The following is a 19,723-nucleotide window of genomic DNA, read 5'->3' as shown; positions in this document are numbered from 1 at the left end:
CCATTTAGACAAAAAAAAAATTATAAGGGATGACTCAAATTAGGGTGGGGTGACCTTTTTTGTCATCTAGTGCAGGCCCTCATTTAGTTTTTACGGCCCCCAATTAAACAGGGCTGAATTGGGGGATCTGGAAAAATAATTAGGGACCCTAGCTACAAGACAAAAAAAGTCATGAAATAGTAATTGGGAGTTATCCGTTATCCCCAACTTTTTTAAATGGCTAAACTACTCCAAATCATTAGTGGTAATTAAGTTAATTAATTGATAATTAGTTTAGTTAGATTAAAATCAGATTTAGGGATAAAATTTTGATAAAAGAAAAATTGTGTTTTGTGTTGTGGAGAGGAAGAAGTTGAGTTTTTGGGGGATTCCAGTAGAGGAATCATATTGCTCAAAATGAAGGAACCAATCCTCAAAATGAGGAAAACCCGAAGCTCAAAACAATCAGGTAAACTTCCTATACTCTTCAAATTATATGAATGATGCCCCAAGTGGTCGATTCATGTATACTATGCAACTAGTCAGAGTGAGCATCGTTAAGTCGAGAGGGTAATAAACGAACGACTCTAAGGAGTCGTCAATTACTTGACACAACCTTTGACGACTCAAACCTGCAACTTTTGCAGGTTATGAAAAATCGTCAATCAAATGTGATATAATTGACGACTCCAGCTAGTTAGGTCATATAGAGTCGTTAATTTAATATGTTTAGAACCCAACGACCCTAAAAAAATTTACTCTCTGAAGATGTTACTTTTAGAGTCGTTAATTAGGCATTCCTATATACTAACGACCCTAGCGAGCCATTTCATAGATCAAGGGTCGGCAGGCAAAATTTATAAAGCCAAACGACCCTTCAACATCGTTAACGACTTCAAAAATTTGACATGACGACCCTTCAACATAGTTAACGACTACAACCATTTGACATGACGATCCTTCCTATTTTTTGAACAGGAAATTTTTTTTGTATCATATAGAGTCGTTAGCGATTTAGAAATCCCTAGACGACACTATTCTAGGGCAGAAAACCAGGTTTAGGGTCGTTATCTACTACACCCTAATGGTTAACGATTTTTTTATCAATTCAACGTGCATATCAAAAATCGTTAAGCAATAAAAAACCGTGGTTAACGACCCTGGAACTGTAACTGCAATTATGCAGTTGAAAGCCTAATTTTTTTTAGTTCACTTACGACGATGAATCGGTGAGAATTTTTTTCTCAAAAGTCGTTAATGGAATGGGAAACAGTGGGAGAGAGGGAGCGGAGGAGAAAAAGAATGGGAGGAGAAGAAGTTATTAGAGAAGGATAAAATAGTTATTTCACCATCATTTTGGAAGTCCCATATATCTTTTGGTGTGGATATAAAATGTGTCATGGCCCCCAATTAGTTTCCATGGCCCCAATTCAGCCTTGCAATTGAACCAATATAAATATAGGCCACCGCAAACAGTCTTGTTTTAGTTGATTTCCTAGGTTGGGCCACTTGATCTTTGGATCCTGTCTAAAAGTCTCCTAGACTCCTGCATTAGTCCCGTTACTTTGGACTTATGAGCGAAGGGAAGAAAAGTTGGTACCGTAACCACAAAAAAAAAAAAAAAAAAAGTGTAAGTGGTCGTGCAAAAACACTTGGTAAATAAAAACAATTAAACAGTTTTTTTTTGTTTGTTTTTTGAAGCATACAATTAAACAGATTGATTGGATGTCGTCAATTTCCACAAGTTGATTATTATAGTGCTAGATCTTCAGTAAATCTAGTAGCGCAAGAGCAAAGAAAAAAAATCCAACGGCAACTCACAAAATTTGCAGAATTTACAAAATATACTACTTACAATCAAAGAATGGGTATCTTAACCATTCTAAATGGTTGAGTCCTAAAAGACATCATGGTATGGTTAGAGCGATATCTACATAACCATCTGCTTCATGCGTCAAACTGCCAATTTCTAATGACTAGGCTGACCACTGGTATCGTAATAATAACCAGCACTCTAGAATGGGGTGTGTGTTACAACAACAGACAATACTTCTCGTCCCTTTACTTTCTTTTTTTGTATCATTGTTTTTGCAGTAATGCTAGATATACCGGGGATCAAATCCCCTGAAATATCCCGCACCTCACATCTTTGGTGAACCCTGCGGTGGGTAAACAGCACCCCCTGCAAATCTCTATGTGGGGGTCCCAGGGGTTTGTCTCTACCGGGATATTTCACGGTTGATTTTTAATGTCAACCTAGCATTACTCTTGTTTTTGGCCTATAAAAGTATAGGAGAAACAATAAAGAACTAAATTCTTGATCTATTTCTTTTTGAAAGTCACCATCAAGAGGTACGCCAACGTGCGACTACCTACACCATATAGGATAAGGACGGATATACAACGGTTCCAATTGCGTAGATCATAGCCTGTTCTCATGAGCGAACCGCAGCGTGTAATCAACCAAACTCCAGAATACCTGTTGAGTAACAAAACAGTAGTAATAAACGTAATAAATCAGTCCTGATCAGGCACATTAGTAAACACATAAAGCAAATAGAAGACCATTTTCAAACCTTTCTGCATTTGCTATGATAAATGCTTGCAAAGCCCACTTCGGATAGCATAAATTTGCTATGAACTTAACAATTCCAGTTGTTTGCTGAGTTGAAACGAGAGTCAAAACAACAGGAAGGAGAACCGACCACTGGAAGAAAAAAAGAGACAAAACCTTGTCACTGGAACTTGAAATTGAAAAATATAGGGAAATTAATAAACTAGATGTCTATCAACATAGTCAGAGCAAATACATACCAGCTGAGCCGAGCCAGGTTCAAGAAAGATGGCAAATGCGTAAGCAATACCAGTCACGCAGTACACAAGACAGACCAGAACAATGTAGTTATCCAGGAACGAAGACCTAGGACTGTTGAAAAAATAAAACATGGAGAGATAGACCACGGGCTTTACAAGAGTATTAAAAAGATCAACTGTATCCTTCGAGAGAAAATACGCCAAACTGCTCATGCCTGAACTACTTTCTCTCCAGTAAATTAGCTTATCCATTGAAAATGATCTCAAAGCAGCAATCTTGCATAGAAGAGCTGCAAGCCAGCAATTTCGAACAGATAGGAAATTACTAAGATATTTAATGTGAAAGTCTGTGGTTTCAACAGAGAAAGTAGAATTTCAGGGGAACTTAATAATAGATCGTTACTTACAAACTGCTATTATTGTGTAGGTGTAACCTGCGGCCCCAAAATTCTCATCACTCACTTTAGCAAGTGATCCTAAACAGGCTCCAGCAAGTAATAAGATTAGAAAATCCACTGCTTGTATTTTTGATTCTCTTAACCTTTGTTTGCTAACCCTGAAGCAAAATAAAATACCTATACGGATTAAGAAATGAGAACTAGATAAATTAAATTAAGTCAAATGGCACTGTCCCATTGTGGCTCCAAATTCTCTAACGAGCAAAATAAGCAGATATTTGTTCTCTTCCACATGAGATAATTTGTACAAATTGGAGTAAGATGGAGGTTCAGTACTCACCTCCCAAGATAGTATTTGTACTGTTTAAGTACACCAGGAGTTTGGCGCTTGGACAAGTCCTTAGACTTGAGGAAATTTAGATGTACATTGTCCCGGCGGAGCTCAACGTTACTCCTAACATCCTCCCGTAAATCTTCAGCAAAAGATTTATCTTCAGGTCCAGCTACAGCACCATCGCATTCTGGGTCATTACTTGTGTCCGGATCCCTGGACGAAGAAGCAACATCAGCAGCTTCGAGCTGCATATCAAGGGGTATCCTGTATCCTTTCTTAAGCATCCATCTGACTGGAAGCTGTTTCATATTTGTGCTTGTGCATGGCACTATACCCTCCAAAATGTCAATAAAGTGATCTGGTGGATTAACTCGATCAGGAACTATGATCCCAAGGCCTGCAAAATACTCTTCGACCTTCTTCACTGGCCCATGGTATACGATTAGACCACCTTTTGCGAGTAGTATTAGATCATCAAACATCTTGAATAGGCTGTAGCTGCAGTTGGTTATTACCATCGCTAAAGACCATGAGGATACTTGAACAAACAGAAGAAAAGCAAAACCAAAAAACAAGAATAACCAGTATTTCAAAAAGTGAATTGTCTTGGTTACCTGGGTTGGTGAACTACAGTACAGATGTTCACCCCTTCAAGAGCCTCACGGCGAAGTGCTCTTAAAAGCAACTGGGAAGATGAACTGTCTAAACCAGATGTTGGTTCATCTAAGATCAGCAGTGAAGGTTCCATAACCATTTCCATTCCAACATTTACTCGTTTCCTCTGACCTCCGGAAATCCCCCGCTTCTCTACGGTTCCAACTAAGGAATCTCTTACTTGTTGTAGCCCCAAAGAGTCGATAACTCTTTCAATAACCAGAACCCTTTCCGCTTTTGGCATGTTAGCCGATAGCCTCCAATAATCAGAAAATTTACAAATTTGGTCAGGCAATAAATGCACACTTACATGAAGCATAGCAGAATAACTAGAAACTTGAATTGGTCCATACAATTTTGAGTAAAGCAAACAGCTTTTTAAATACAAGAGTGGAGTAGCTACACGTGGCATACCTGCACTTGGCACTAAACTGGAGATTCTCCTCTACAGTCAAATTCCCATGCACAATATCATCTTGAGGCACAAAACCGATAATTTTCTTATACGAGTGGATGGATTCATTCTTTCCATTAATAAGAATATGACCAGTCATTCTGCATCCCGTAGCTTTCCCAGCCAAAGCGTTAAGAAATGTTGTTTTTCCAGCTCCAGATGGACCCATGACAGCAGAAACATGACCAGGCATGATTTTGCCAGTAACACATCTCATGAGATGTTTGTTTTTCCCTTTTAAAGTAAGGGTTAGGTCTTTGAAAGCAACCTCAATCATCGGTCGAGTCGTTATCTCTGTCTCTGTAGCCATATTAATTATTTTAGAAAAGGTCAAGCTCTTGTTTTCTTGTTGCAAAGCTTTCTCCTTCTCAATTTTTCCATACGCATATCTGAAAATTTGGCTATCCGTGTGCATGTCCTTCCCCTTCGGCGCAGATTTTTTACTAATATCCGAATTAAAGCCTTCACTACTTTCAAAGTCCCCATCAATATTGTATTTTCTTGGTTCCTTCCTTGCTGCTTTAGATGGTGGGAAAGAATCCCCGTCTGTCTCAGTTCTAGCATTACCCAGGATTATCATTTCCTCTGGTTGTCTGGCAGTCTTCTGATGAGAAAATGTCCGTGAAAATGATTTTTGCAGTCCAAGTGCATGCTTCTTAGCGATATCTCTTGCGACCTTCCACCTTTCACGTGCCTGTGCAGTTCTTTGGACACTCTGTGCGGCAGCTTCTCTGGATCTGGCGTTTCTTCTTTCGCGTATGGCGAGAACTTGATCAGAGCAATTGTACATAATAAGCAATAAAGCGCTTATTGCAGCCTAAATTGTTAACTGAAGGTGTCAGTATTTATCGGTTGGAATTACAGGATAAAATCTTCAAAGTAGAAAGTATGTAGTCTTTATAATATTGAGAAAAAGACCTATGAGTTGGTTTATTAACACTTACTATAAGAAAAGCACCGTGTAAATGGAGATTCTGACTTGCAGCGTTCGGGTCACAAGAAGTCAACTTAAAGCACTCTGCAGTGAGGCAATACGGTCAAACATATCAAGTGAAATCCTTTAGTTCCAGCCTGAATTTATGTAAACTAAAGAATTTTGAGATATGTGGGACCAGCAATACTGTATTTTAAGGGTATTGTATGAGGAGCGCTAACAAGCAGGCAAGCAGCTTCCTAGGTGAGTTTCCCAGAGCAATAATTTCTCATTTTTTATTTGAAGATTTGTTTAAGTGCTAGATTTTGGGAATTCAATAACTCTCAAGTCTAGGGGGTATAACAACAGACAATCAGCAAAAGTATGAAGAAGCTAACCAAACAAAATGTTAATCCTTCTGGCAATGTGTTACAAACAAACATTTCCAAGCATAGTTAGAAAAACTTACTTTTTTCATATGTAGAACCTGTACGGCAGTAATGTCTGCGCAATGAGACTAAATGGAGTCAGAAAGCAAGATAACAATATTACTTACAAGAAATAAAACAAGTGCAGAGATCAAACTCTTGAAGCAACTAAACTAAAACATCCTATATTTCAGAATGTAAATCATGTGCAACAAAAACATATAAGGACAAAGAAACGGATGCCTGCAGGGTTTGGGGATTAGGTAGTAATACCCGTCACTGCAAGGTAATTTTTTGGTGGTAGACGGACAGTATGATCCCGCTGGACAAAACACCTCCCTACTACTCCTAATATCATCCCATGAGTCTGCTCCTCCACAAGTGTGGTTTGAGTGTCCAGGAGGTAGTTGGTAAAGGTATCTGCAAATCATTGTGCCCAGATATTAGCTAAGTGAACTACAACAAGAATAAAATGGAATAAAGAAAGCTTAATAACAAGAATGTCCACTTACGGATCACACGTGCCAGTCGTAGTATTTAAATCCCCAAGTGGACAATAAGAACCTAACGGGCAAGCTTCAGCGAAAGAATTAAAAATGAATATATAAGTTAGTAAATCTGAATTTCATTGATCAAGCAGAAAGAGTACTTTCACAAACAAAATACATGAAACTATCAGTAGCAAACTGGAGTCATTCGTACTGCTTTGATGATATTTTGTTTGTAGGCATGATACCCAAACCTTATTTGCCACAATCTTTAACGAAAAAGTTCAACAAAGCGCATACTTACGTATCATACAAGTAAGACCACGTGGGCAAAAGAAGCCCTCGCAACAAGCATGACAATCGCTAGTTCTGGCGGGCATGTCATTTGAATCTCTTAGATCAACATTATCATTATTACTATCAAGGCCAAATCCACAAGCCCATCCCGGTTCACAGCCAGGATTCCAAGAGGTCAAGTTACAATTCTTATTAGGTTTCGTGGGTAATCCAAGGAATCTACTGAAGTATAACTTTATCTCTGCTTCTGAACATATGCGTTGAGTAATATCTCCTGTTGATCCGTATGAATGAAAAATGAGATATGAGAATCGCAAAATTAATAAAAGGACTTATCTGATTACTGTTAAAATAGACCAACAGAAAAAGAAAAATTAAAAGAAGACTACAAAAGCTTAAGCTTCAACTGGTTAGACCTGCAATAGTGCAATCCAGTTAGCTAATGATTGACCACCCAATGATCCCCCAGTTAGCAAACCATGGTGAAGGACTTATTCAATTGTTACTTGTAGCCCATTTTTATCAGTAAACTATTGTGCACGAGTCTCAACATTAGACTGCGGGTTTAAGTATCAAGACTCATTTTTTCAAGTACCATCAAGACATTATACTTTAACACAAGAGACAAACCAAATGACTACCATGGCTTACAAAGCACCAGTTTCCTAATGGTAACACTATTCATAGTTTCGTAAGTATTCCTTTCAATACAGATTTTCATACAGCAAAAAAAAAATAAGGAAAGAAGGGGTATCAATCTTACCTTTTGTTTTCTCAATGCAAGAAGATAAAAAATCAAGATCCGAAGTAAAATTGAATGCACCATTCCAATCTGTTTCCCTGGGATACATAAAATACAAATTAAACAAAAGGCTACTACAATTCCATCACAAACAACTTTGAGAAGAAGAAAAAAGAAGAGGATAGAATGACCTACTGATCCTTGATGCAAAAACCTAAATTGTCAGTAGCCTCGCCTTGTAAGATAACAGTGAGATTAGATAGACGTTCATACATAAGCTGTGTAACTAGTGGGAGTATCTCATTCACATTTGTTTGCATGGGATCTCCGGGTACTTGAGATTTTACTTGCCATGAAAATCCCAATATTGATACAACGAATACAAAGCGTAAAAAGCTTGTAATCTTATTTACATCCACTCTGATGATACCCATATCTAAAAATCTTGGTAAACCAACTTAGATTTCGACTCGATATACATACATAGAGATCAAAATTGACCAAATCCAGTTTCAAACATTAGAATAAGTTTTGGTCATTCACGCTACAAAAAAATCAAGAAAATTCAGCTCAAATACTGAAGATTTGAAATGTTCAAAAAATTAAATTAATATTGGGTTAGTCGTGGTTAATTAATTTTTTTACTAGTAGTAGTCAAAAAATATGGATAGATAATTTACAAAATCTAGACTGGTAGGCGTAGGTAGCTGAACTTTCAACTCAAAAACTCAAGAGCGAAGTGGAGCGATTCCGAAAATGGCGGGGAAGAGAGAGAAGGTGATGAGATTGAAGCTTTGAAAGTGTACGATAAAAAGGAGTTGTATTGATTTTGTCTGAGAATGATGGGTGCAGTCGTGTCCTGTATACACCGTTCGATGATGTTGTTTGGTAATGTGATGGGTGGATTGGGCTTTATGGGGCCGGATACGAGTAACGACCCGGTCAATTAGGTCTTTCGTTTTCGTACCTGTCTTTCGTGAATCGTGAGCGTCTGTTTGTTTGGTTCTTTTAATTTAATTTTTTTAACCTAATATCAATTAAGCCGCCTCAATAAAAAATTAGTAATCAGTGTGCGTTATTGAGATTCGATCTGATTTTCATTTTTTTTTATCTACTTGATGAAGATTCGACTTGTTACTTGTATCTTAGCCTTGGAAGTATTGCTCACGGAATTTTGCCTTGGGACGTTATGACGTGTTTTTTTTCTTCCTTTTTTAGGCCTATTTCTACGCGCATGCCAAAACTACAAGTTTGGCATATATGCACTCATTATGGGTATGCCAAACTGCCAAACTCGTATGTCAATATATCAGGAATGGCATATAGGCATACGAGACAGAGTTTCCGTCGAGCGATAAAGACTACATCGCCCGATGGTCTTTCAGTCGCTCGATGGTCATCAAATCGCCAGCGACAGTCAAGATGTCGATCGACCCTATGATTAGCGCTGACTACTTTATCATCCAACGGCTGGAATTTTCCACCTCTATAAATACCAATTTCAAATTTATTTTAACTCACACCAGAATTTCTAAATCTCTATAGAATTTCTCAATTTCTCAATCTTTTTCAAATCTAAAACTATCTATATTTTCTTGTGAAATGGATTCACAAACTCAAAGTCAAGGAAAAGCAAAAAAAAAACCCGAGTCCTTGGTGCAAAATACCCCGTGGCAGAAGATGAATGCATTTGTCGTAATTATATTTATTTTACCCAAGATTGTATCCAAGGTGCACAACAACATGGTAACACTATGTGGGATAACATATTTAAGAAATATGAGGAACAAACCATGAACATCAATGGTCGTGATGCAAAAGGTTTGTCAGAACACTTCATTCTAATCAACAAGGAACTGGCCGCTTATGTTGCATCAATAATGCAAGCCAAGAGAAAGGGAGGACAGTGGTCAGACTGATTCTGATTTTGAAAGAGAGGTTCGTACATATTGGCAACGAAAACATGGAAAGGGATTTGCTTTTGAAAGTTGTTACTATATTTTGAAGGGGTTGAACAAATATAATCCAGAATACTTGTAAAATAATCAACAAGTACCTGAAAGGTCACCATATAATTCTTCTCCCTCAACACCAAATTCTTCACCATATTCACCAGTTCCATCAAATTCTTCACCAGATACCCCAACAAGCTCAAATACCAACAAAGTTTTCCATAATTATGTTGAGGATAATACTAAGGGAAAACTTCCAGGGAGGAACGCCGCAAAGCTGGCTAAAAAATTAGCTCTAGAAGGGGGGAGTTCCGGATGATTTAACATGGCGGAGTTTATGGAACATCAAAAGACCGTCGAGAAGCAAAGATCAGTTGATAGGAAATTTCAAAACTGGGAAAGTAAGAAAAGTCGTCTTTCCCAAGAAAAAATTGGATTTGACTATGACAAACATAACATTCTTCAGGCTAACACTTCAATTATGAACGCCCAACAAAAACATGTATGGCAAATCGAATTTGACAGGATTCAAGCATAGATTGAAAAACAAGCTGGATTTACTAACGATCAACCCGGTGATGATGATGATGATAATGTTAATGATGTGTATGATATAGTAGTTCCTCTAGATGATTAATGTATGAGTTTAAGTTTTAATGTTTTAGTTTAAATTTTAATGTTTTAGTTTAAATTTTAATGTAGCAGTGTAAGTTTCTTTCCAATTAATTATTTAGAATTGTTTTTTAGTTAAGCTTTTCTTCATTTCACAATAACTTTAAAAATAACAACACAACTAAAGGAAAAAATAACATAACTTAAATAACAATAATAACTTTAAAAATAACAATACAACTTAAGAAAAAAATAAGATAACAATAACCTAAAGATTAAAAATAAATAACTAAAAAAAAAAAAATCATTGTCTTCCATGTTCTGCCCAAAGATTGAATCTCAGATCATCTCTTAATTGGTCATACAAATTTCGGTTCTGAATATAGTTAGTCATTTGACCATAATCTCTTGCAGGGCGGCATCTTTCTAGTCGAATCTCCGGACTCAAATCTTCATATTCGTAGTTAATCCAATATGAATCACGACGGGTTGCCTGAATTACCATGTTATGAAGAATTATGCAAGTGAGCATAGTCTTGTGCATTTCACGAGGACTCAACCCACGATATGGGCCACAAATGATAGCAAATTTCCTCTTCAAAATTCCAAAAGCGCGTTCCACATTCTTCCTCAATGCCATTTGGGCATCGTTAAAATGTCGGAATGAACGGACTAATGCACCAGCAGGAGGCTGACGGTACCATTGAACCAAGGTGGGCCATTTTGGGTAGATACCATCCGCAAGATAATAGCCATGAGTGTATTGATGGTCGTCGATCATGAAACAAACAAATGGAGAAATCCCATACTTCAAATCTTCAAACAGAGGCGACTTGTGCAAAACATTAATATCATTTTGTAAACCCGGAAGACCAAAAAAAGCATGCCATATCCAACAATCATAAGAAGCAGCAGCTTTAAGGATAACTGTTGGTTTGGTATTATGACTCTTGTATTGACCGGCCTAATATACAGGTCCTTGCCATACCCAATGCATACAATCGAGACTACCTAGCATTCCTGGGAATTCCCTGTCCTCATTCTCCCTCAATATTTGTCTAACATCTTCATCGTTTGGTTTTCACAAATATGTTGGACCAAAATGATTAATTATTACTTCACTGAACAATGAAAGGTAAGTGTAAGAAGTTGTTTTACCCATACGATGGTACTCATCGTTCGCATCTGCTGGAGTGCCATAACCTAGAATCCTTAAAGCCGAAATAACTTTTTGTTCAGGACTATGACCTCTAATATTCAGTGCATCAAACTGATAATTGAATTGAGGTTCCACTCGACAAAGCTCTTCAATAATCTTTTTCACCAGATGGCGAGGCATGCTGAATCGACCTTGAAAATTTTGATCAGAGTACACACAATTTGGAAGAAAATAATCGTGCATTAGATTTTGGTGGTAAAATTCCCTTCCTCGATACGTATATCTTCTTGATAATACTTCTTTGGGTTCCGGAACTCTTGGTATTTGGCCTGTATGTACAAGCATCAAAGTTTCAATTATCTCATTATCTTCAGCTTCCTCATCATCAATTTCTTGCAACCTCATACGATATCCTTCTTGTTGTAATATGTACTGATTCATAATAATATTCCTCTCTTCATTGGATCTCGAGCTTGACATTGATGATTATGAAATTTAAAATACAGAAAGAAGGAAATTTGTGAAATATTTGTAGAAGTATGTGTGAGTTATCTGGAGAAGCAGAATGACGTATATGTATATGAACCATTTGGGAAAATAGCCGTTGTAAAAAAACTAGTGGGAGATAATCATAATATCGCCAGCGATGTTATTTAAAACGAGTGATATTCATAATATCGTCAGCGATACAATCTATATCACTGGCGTTATTAAGAATATCGCTCGCTAGAAACTCAGTCGCTTATTGGTTTCCCCATAGTGGCGCAATTGGTTTGGCATGCCAAACAATGATTTTTTGGCATATTCATAGGAATATGCCTTATTTAGAAAAACAGGAACTCAATATATTGACCAGAGAGAGACCGAACCTTTGTAATAACCAGAGAGAGACCGAACAACACCTTTTCTTTGAATGTAACCAACCTACAGAGCTGTGGAATATCATCATCACTCACCTCCCAAGAAGTCCAAACAACCAATCGATACCCACCCGTCCGTTGAACCTCCAACATGTGATCACTAAGGAACTACCGGCAGCAATACAATGCATCTTCAGTTACACCATTTGGCACCTTTGGCTGGCAAGAAATGCACTAGTCTATCAGAGAACTAAACACTCAGTTTTATAACTCAAGAATATAATTCTTACATTGTATGCAGAGTATGAATGGGCCCAACAACATGTCATACTACTAAGCCCACACCAACAATCTCAGCGGGTACAACAACAGAGATATCAAGACACCATCATTCTAGTAGGATGGCAGGCACCACTGGAGCAATGGATCAAAATCAACTCAGATGGAGCGGCAAGAGGCAACCCCGGACCAGCAGGAGCAGGATGTGTATGCATATCACACACTGGACAAGTAATCATAGCACTATCAACACCATTAGGGATAACTACATCGATACTGACAGAAACTTGGGGATTACTAGTGGCGGCAAGAGTAGCACGCAACAACAATGGAAAAAAATATGGTTCGAGGCTGACTCTCAGGCACTGATACAACTGATTCGCAACCAAAGTGACAACGAACCATGGTATCTAGAGGAAATGATCAAGTAAATAAGGAACCTAATGGAAGGAATAGCACAAGTGAAACTAATACATGAATATCGTGAAGCAAATCAAGTGGTGGACAAACTAGCAAATGAGGCGGTAGAGCATCAATAAGAACACCCTACTACATAGGCAATAAGAATTTGGGACAACACTTTGCCAATGTTTATCTCTAATATTGTACTCGATGATAGAAATGGGGTAAAATTCACCCGCATTGTAAAAACTGTAATAGCGTAATTTGGTAATAAAATAAGGTTCCCCCGATAGATAGGGGGTTCCCACTTCAAAAAAAATAATTGGAGTACATCATTATATTTTCATTCAAGTCCTGAATGTTACGATGCATCATTACATTTTCATTCCAGTCCTGAATGATTAAATAATTTAGAATCGTCCAAAGACTGTGGTCAATATAGTTATGTTTTATATTATATTTGTTACAAAATTTTAGCTAGTTTTGCAGCCCAAATTACATTTTCTCTCCTTACCAGGCTGAAATCTGTGACTATAAAATTTATGTCAATTTTTTCCTTGTTTCTAGAATCTTTACTGATCTTACATCTCTGATGTCGATCTTTTGCATACATTCCTATCAGCAGCAGCAAGGTTGGCTCGGAATCACTTGTAAAAGAAATCATGTGACCAGTCCACTAAGTTACTTATTGGAAAGCCGCATCCGCTCCAACTTTTTCTAACTCCTCTCTGATTGTATAGTCAGTATAGTTACCTCTAGCTTCTCTAAGAGCATCTCCAACAGAAGGTGCAAAAAAATCTTATGTGGCTTTTTTATTTAGTCCTTTAATTTATGGGGTCTACACATAGAGTAAATATAGGATCTCATATCTAAAAAAGCATCTCCACCAATAGAGAATTTTTCTGAAAAAATAGTGAAAAATATGACGTGGAGGTGGAGCCCGAGGTGTAAATAACACTTTCTTGAACACCTTCATACTCCCTCCGTCTCTAAAAGATAGGCAGGTTTGTGTGTAAATTACACACAAACCTGCCTATCTTTTATATACGGATAAGTATTTAGTAATTGGTCTCTTCTAATTTGTAGGACGTACTATTGGAGATGGATTTATACCAAACAGGGATCTAAAATCTCATGTCACTAGAAAAACAAAACTTCACCCTCTGTTGGGATGCTCTAATTGTGTAAGATCACATAAAATTAGGCCAATTGCAATTTAAATTGTAGATTTCATCATATACAAGGCAATATTTATTGTAAGATTCATTTCTTTTCCTTTTTCCATCATCGTATTAGTCTATCTAGTCCAACTTTTAAGACTGGTGTAATTTGTAATGTGTCGTCATTTTTTTGGGATGTAACATAAATCATCCATTATACTATGACCGAGCCTATTTATAGTATTATAACTATTAATAAACTTTATTATGTTATTTGTCGTTATTGCATTATTTTGTCTTTCACATTTGAAAACTAAGTCGCACTGTACTTTCCAAATGAACCAGATTGTAGTACTACATAAGATTTGTCAACCGATATCATATTCTCCTCTTTGAGGATTATCAAAGCAATCAGTTAGCCAATCATGGAAAGTAACTTACAATTTCTAATAAAATCCATACCAAAATTAAAGTGTATCTATACCTGAGAGTCGTAATTGCATTGCAAAAACAGATGGGTAAGAGTCAACTGGTTCTCGTTACAGAGTTTACATGAAGTTTCTATATCTGGGACAACGACTGCCACTCGCATACTATTTGGAAGTATGGAATGAGATGCTTTCCAAATGAAGATTTTGATAGCTGGAATAGTCTCCGTACTCCGTATCATACTCCATTTTTATCAGCATTACCACCTGGGTTTAAGTGGTTATAAAGAGATTTAACTTGAAACATATCTTTCTCATTTATTGTCCATCTTGGAGCGTCCAACTTGTCCTCCACTGATATTATAATTTTCTTAATCTTTTCTATTGTTTGTTTATCAAAACACTTGGCCAACTTCATTGAGTCCCACGTTTTATGGTCAATTATTAGATCCCTAACTTTCTTAAGGTCTCCATTGACAATAGCCGGTCTCTGCATAGGAATTTTAGTGTCTGGGATTCATAAATTATCCCATATATCAATATTTTTACCAGTTTCTAATAATAACATTTTTTTATTTGGTTACCAATAAACCTTTCCATATCCAACTATCCTTTCTCTTTGGTTTACTATCTATATGAAGGACATCGTTGTTAAGGTAATACTCTTTTTTTAAGATAGCCGCACACAAATATTTGAGGTTTTGTTTTAGATTCCATCCCATCTTTTCTATCATAGCAAGGTTAAACTTTCTAACATTTTTTATACCTAATCCTCACACACACAATAGTCCCTCTGAAGTTTTGTTATCTTATCACTGATTTTGACCGGAATTTTGAAACAGTTCATTTGATAGAGAAGTACTGACATTTTTAATCATAACAGTTTTCCCATCATTATTAAAATTACCACCATTTTGATTATTTTTTTATCGAAAACAGTTCATTTGACACAGCCCACCCTGCATGAACTACATCTAGTATGAGGACTAATATGTTTTCGATAAAGCGATTCACTCAGATTGAGTCTGTTATTGCATAAAATCCATAAGAAAATACTAATTTTATGTGGAAATTTTAGCTTCCACAGAAATCTCCAATCAGGATTCGATATTTCACCATCATCCTATTAGAAATAAGGAATATGTAGCCTCGTTAATCATTACATCTACACTTTTACTTTATGACCAGACCAAATGATCTTTGCAGATATTATTGTCGCTAATTGGTATAGCTTTGATCTCTTCAGCAACCTGCACTGAGATCAGGTTATCAATATAGGGTTTAAATTCCAGGTTCTGGTTTGAGGATCAATAATATCCTTTACCTGCATATTAGGTACATTATGAGGAGAGATATTTGTCATAGCCATTAATGGAAGATTCAAAACACAAGGCTCATTCCACATGTTAACATTCTCGCCATCCCTTAACTCCAATGAATACATGATTTTACTGCATCCCTCCCTTTTAGAATACTTTTCCAACTAAAGTATTTCTACTCCCACACTTCCAAAAATCAGTATCACAATAATATTTAATTTTCAAAAGCTCAGTGACCTCAGAATTTGTGTTGGAAAATACCGGTCATTTTCGCAAGAAGGGGGATATATTATTTATGTGCATATATCTCACTCCTAATCCACCATATATACTCAACATGCCTACACACTCTATTCCACTTAATTTTGATTATATTTTTTTTCATCTTTATCCGCACCCCGTAAAAAGTTTCTTTTACACTTATTCAAAGTAGATACAAGACCTTTTGGTAGTCTAAGAGCGTCCACAATGGTACGATTATAACCAAAGATCAAAGACCAAAACAAACGATCAAATTTGAGAGTAGTCTGGAGTGTGACGTTAAGGCAGTGGAGTATATTTAGTCGAGCGGATGTATAATCTACGCTTGCATGTGGAGCGTTCGTACAATCTTCGTCCCGAAGAGGCGTAGATATAGTTTACGCTGGTTGTGGGGCGTTGGTAAAGAATACGCTCGTTGTGGGGCGTACATATAGTTAACGCTCGGAGAAGGGACGTAGGTATAATCTACGCCTGGTGTGGCGGACGGGTAAATCAACGCCTCATTCAGGCGTACGTATAATCAACGCCTCTCTCGGGCGTACGTATAATCAACGCCTCATCCAGGCGGACGTATAATCAATGCCTCATTCAGGCGGACGTATAATCAACGCCTCATTCATGCGTACGTATAATCAAAGCCTCACTCAGGCGGACGTATAATCAACGCCTCATCCAGGCGGACGTATAATCAACGCCTCTTGTCAGGCGTACGTATAGTGTTCGACTTGTATTAACACACGTATCGAGCACGTGTGGCATTAAAGCCCAGACAAAGAGAAACCACCACGTATAGCCCACGTGTTCACTTGGCCTTTACCCTAATCTTCTACGTCTTCTTCTTTTCTTTTCTTTTCTTCTTTTCTTTTCTACCTCCTCTTTGTTTCTACCGCCCACAAACATAACACATCACAGTAACTAGCAGGAAAAGAGAAAAAAAAACAACGAGATACTTGATGAATCCCGGTTACAAAAGAGGTATGTTTCTTTTTTCTTAATCTCTTTTGTTTTATCCATATTGTTGTATAATTTATTTAGGGTTTTATTTGTTAAAATTAGTTTATATAAAATTGGGTTTTAACGAACAAATATGAATATAAAATTGATTAAATATAATTGGGTATGTGTGTTTTATGATTTTAGAGATTAATATGTATGTGAAAAAAACCATATTTGCTGCTTATGTAAATTTGGTTAAAAGAAATTTTAAAATAGTTATAGAAGATCTAATTTGTGGGTGGAATAGATTTAAAATTTTTGGCTACTGTAAAAATTGGTAGTTATGTAGATTATGTGTGTTATATATGTAGAAGAGATGATTTGTACATATGTGAATATGGTTAAAAATAATTGAATTTGTATTGTTTTTTATTGAATTTTGAGGTGATTAATTTTAGTTGTTTTTTGGTTTATTTTTGATGTTCATGTGAATTAGGCTAAAAGATTTTATGAAATTTTGTCAAATATGTACAACACTTAATTTGTGGGTTATATAGATTAATATGTGTTTTTACAATTCACGTGGTTATGCCAAAAATTGTAGTTATGTACATTTTGTGTGTTACATATGTAGAAGAGCTAATTTATATGTATGGAATTGATTTTTTAGTGATTTTTATGGAATCTTGAAGTGATTAAATTGGGTTGTGGAATGTTGTAATGATTTTCAAAATGCATCGGTGACGATTTAATTTGTGTTCGTAGAATTATAGAATTTGGAATTGATATAGTTTGTGCTAAGGATTTATAGTATTTGGAATATAAATGGTGTTGGACTAATAAAAATATGAAATAATGAGGGTTGGTCTTTTAATAATGTAATTGCATCTATCTTGTGTGTGCATATATGTTGAACAAATTCACAGCGGTTCATTGGTCGCATGAAGACGAACAAGAAACAAAAATTTGTAGCCGAAGAGGATTATAACTTAATCACTACTGGTAAAATTAAGGAGGTTGATAATCCCCGGTTAGGGAGGTTTCCTATACTGCAAGATGATAAACCGCACGCTACTATGGACATCACATTTACAGGGGAGCACAAATTGAAGTATCAACATCGTGGATCTCTGGCATCGGTAATTCATCACTATCAAACTATTTCACAACACTGTCCTAGAGCTAAATATATTATTGAAAAAGCGGGATGGCAAAATTTACTGAACATACAATGTAGCGAAACCAACCATTCAATGGTTGATTATATTGCTGAGCGGTTTTGGGATACAACAAACACTTTTCACTTCCCATTTGGTGAGATGGGATTCACCCCCTAGATTGGCTCATGTTGACTGGACTGAGTATCGGTGATGGGCCTGATGTTCCTTATGATTCGGGGAAGTACCAATTTGAACATGTTCGTGAGCATATCTTTCCGGATATCCAAGATGTCACGTTCAGTCCAAAAGCACCGTCGTGGGTTTCAAATTCAATTACAATTAAATATTTAAGGTCATATTTCTTCGAAGACAAGTTGGTTGCGGCTGAAAATGATAGCACCCTTGCTCATAGAGTAGCAATTGCCTTTTTCATGTATGTTTTGGGACATTTTTTCTTTTCTAATGCAAAGACCTATACTGATGCTGGATGGTTAGCTGCTTTTGAAAATCTTGATGTAGTATCTGGTGGCTCTCTAAAAGAGTCACAGAAATGATACCTGCAAGTGCACAGGGTCTGTTGTAGTGAGTGTGCAAGGCAGGGTCGAACCACAGAGACTAGGGTGTATGGTTGAAGTTTTTAAGCTAGTTATCTAAATTAACAAGGCAGTAACTAAAGCAATGAGGTAACAGTGACAGAGAACAAAAAAAGTGAAATTCAGTGGCAGTGAATAAGAAACATTGAAACAAAGATAAACAAACCAAGGCTGTGAGCCAAGGGCAGTGATAAAGAAACAAAGGCAGGTCCTCCATCTATGTTCTTGTCCCTTGTTAGTTATTAGTCAGCTTCTAGGATTTCTGAATAACTAGATGACAGTTGCGGTTCAAAGCCGGCTGTTCATCTAAGGGTTGGTCTAGAAAGGAGGCTAAAGGCACTAAGATGAATTCTAAACCTTGTGATAGTTGGGGATCTCACACTGCAACTACCCGCAGAGAAGCTTGCTTAGTATTTTAACAACCTATAAGGATATTCAATCCTAGACAATTCAAGCACAGCAAGATCAAAGCATGGATAGGATAAAAACAATTGAAGTTTACAACATCATTTAAAATAAAAACTAACCCTTGAGGCACTGGCTATTCCAGTCCTCTTGGGTGAAGCACTGGCTAGCCCAGGCATACCCCAATTACATCACCAACACATCTATTTATAGTTACAATCAATTCCCCCAAAACATGACCAAAACAGTCCCCATTAGGGTTTGGTGAAAATCAAAATTAAATCACAATAATCCTACCTAATGTTGATAACAACCCTAATAGACTATCCCATACCTCAATTTAACATTCAATTGATTTCCCCCAAAAATTTCCCAAATCAGAAAAATTAGGGTTTTAGAAATTAAAATTAGAAATTTACCTAATCTCTGACTCGAATCAAACTTCGACCCATGCTTAGAATTAGTCTTCTCTTGCTTCCCATACCTTCAATTTTCCTCTAGATCGACCTAATTTACCTATTTCACACTTTAGGGTTTCGGTTGAAAATGTGTGGAATAAGTAAAGTAGACGGACTAGGGAGAGGGGAACAATGATGGGTTATCATTGTTTGACGCTGTGGTAATTATGGTGGTGATGGCGGAGCAGTTTGGATAGCAGGTGGAGGAGATGGTGGCGGACATGGAGGTTGCAGAGGA

General features: G+C 36.9%; 1 protein-coding gene across 1 annotated transcript; it reads right to left on the bottom strand.

Moving 5' to 3' along the window:
• Positions 1-1,769: 1,769 nt before the first annotated feature.
• On the bottom strand, positions 1,770-8,321 carry LOC113298611 (ABC transporter G family member 28-like). Its single transcript, XM_026547394.1, has 14 exons — positions 7,697-8,321; positions 7,523-7,599; positions 6,767-7,033; positions 6,487-6,550; positions 6,248-6,394; positions 6,016-6,050; positions 5,578-5,651; positions 4,594-5,450; positions 4,140-4,436; positions 3,532-4,023; positions 3,201-3,349; positions 2,794-3,083; positions 2,556-2,686; positions 1,770-2,458 (listed from the first exon to the last, which is right to left on the bottom strand). Exons 1-14 carry the CDS (start codon positions 7,933-7,935, stop codon positions 2,302-2,304), a joined length of 3,276 nt encoding a protein of 1,091 aa, XP_026403179.1. The 5' UTR covers positions 7,936-8,321; the 3' UTR covers positions 1,770-2,301.
• Between the last annotated feature and the right edge of the window lie 11,402 nt (positions 8,322-19,723).

Source organism: Papaver somniferum, chromosome 7, assembly GCF_003573695.1.
Source record: "Papaver somniferum cultivar HN1 chromosome 7, ASM357369v1, whole genome shotgun sequence".
Classification (NCBI taxonomy): Eukaryota; Viridiplantae; Streptophyta; class Magnoliopsida; order Ranunculales; family Papaveraceae; genus Papaver; species Papaver somniferum.
This window is presented reverse-complemented; position numbering and strand designations above follow the sequence as displayed.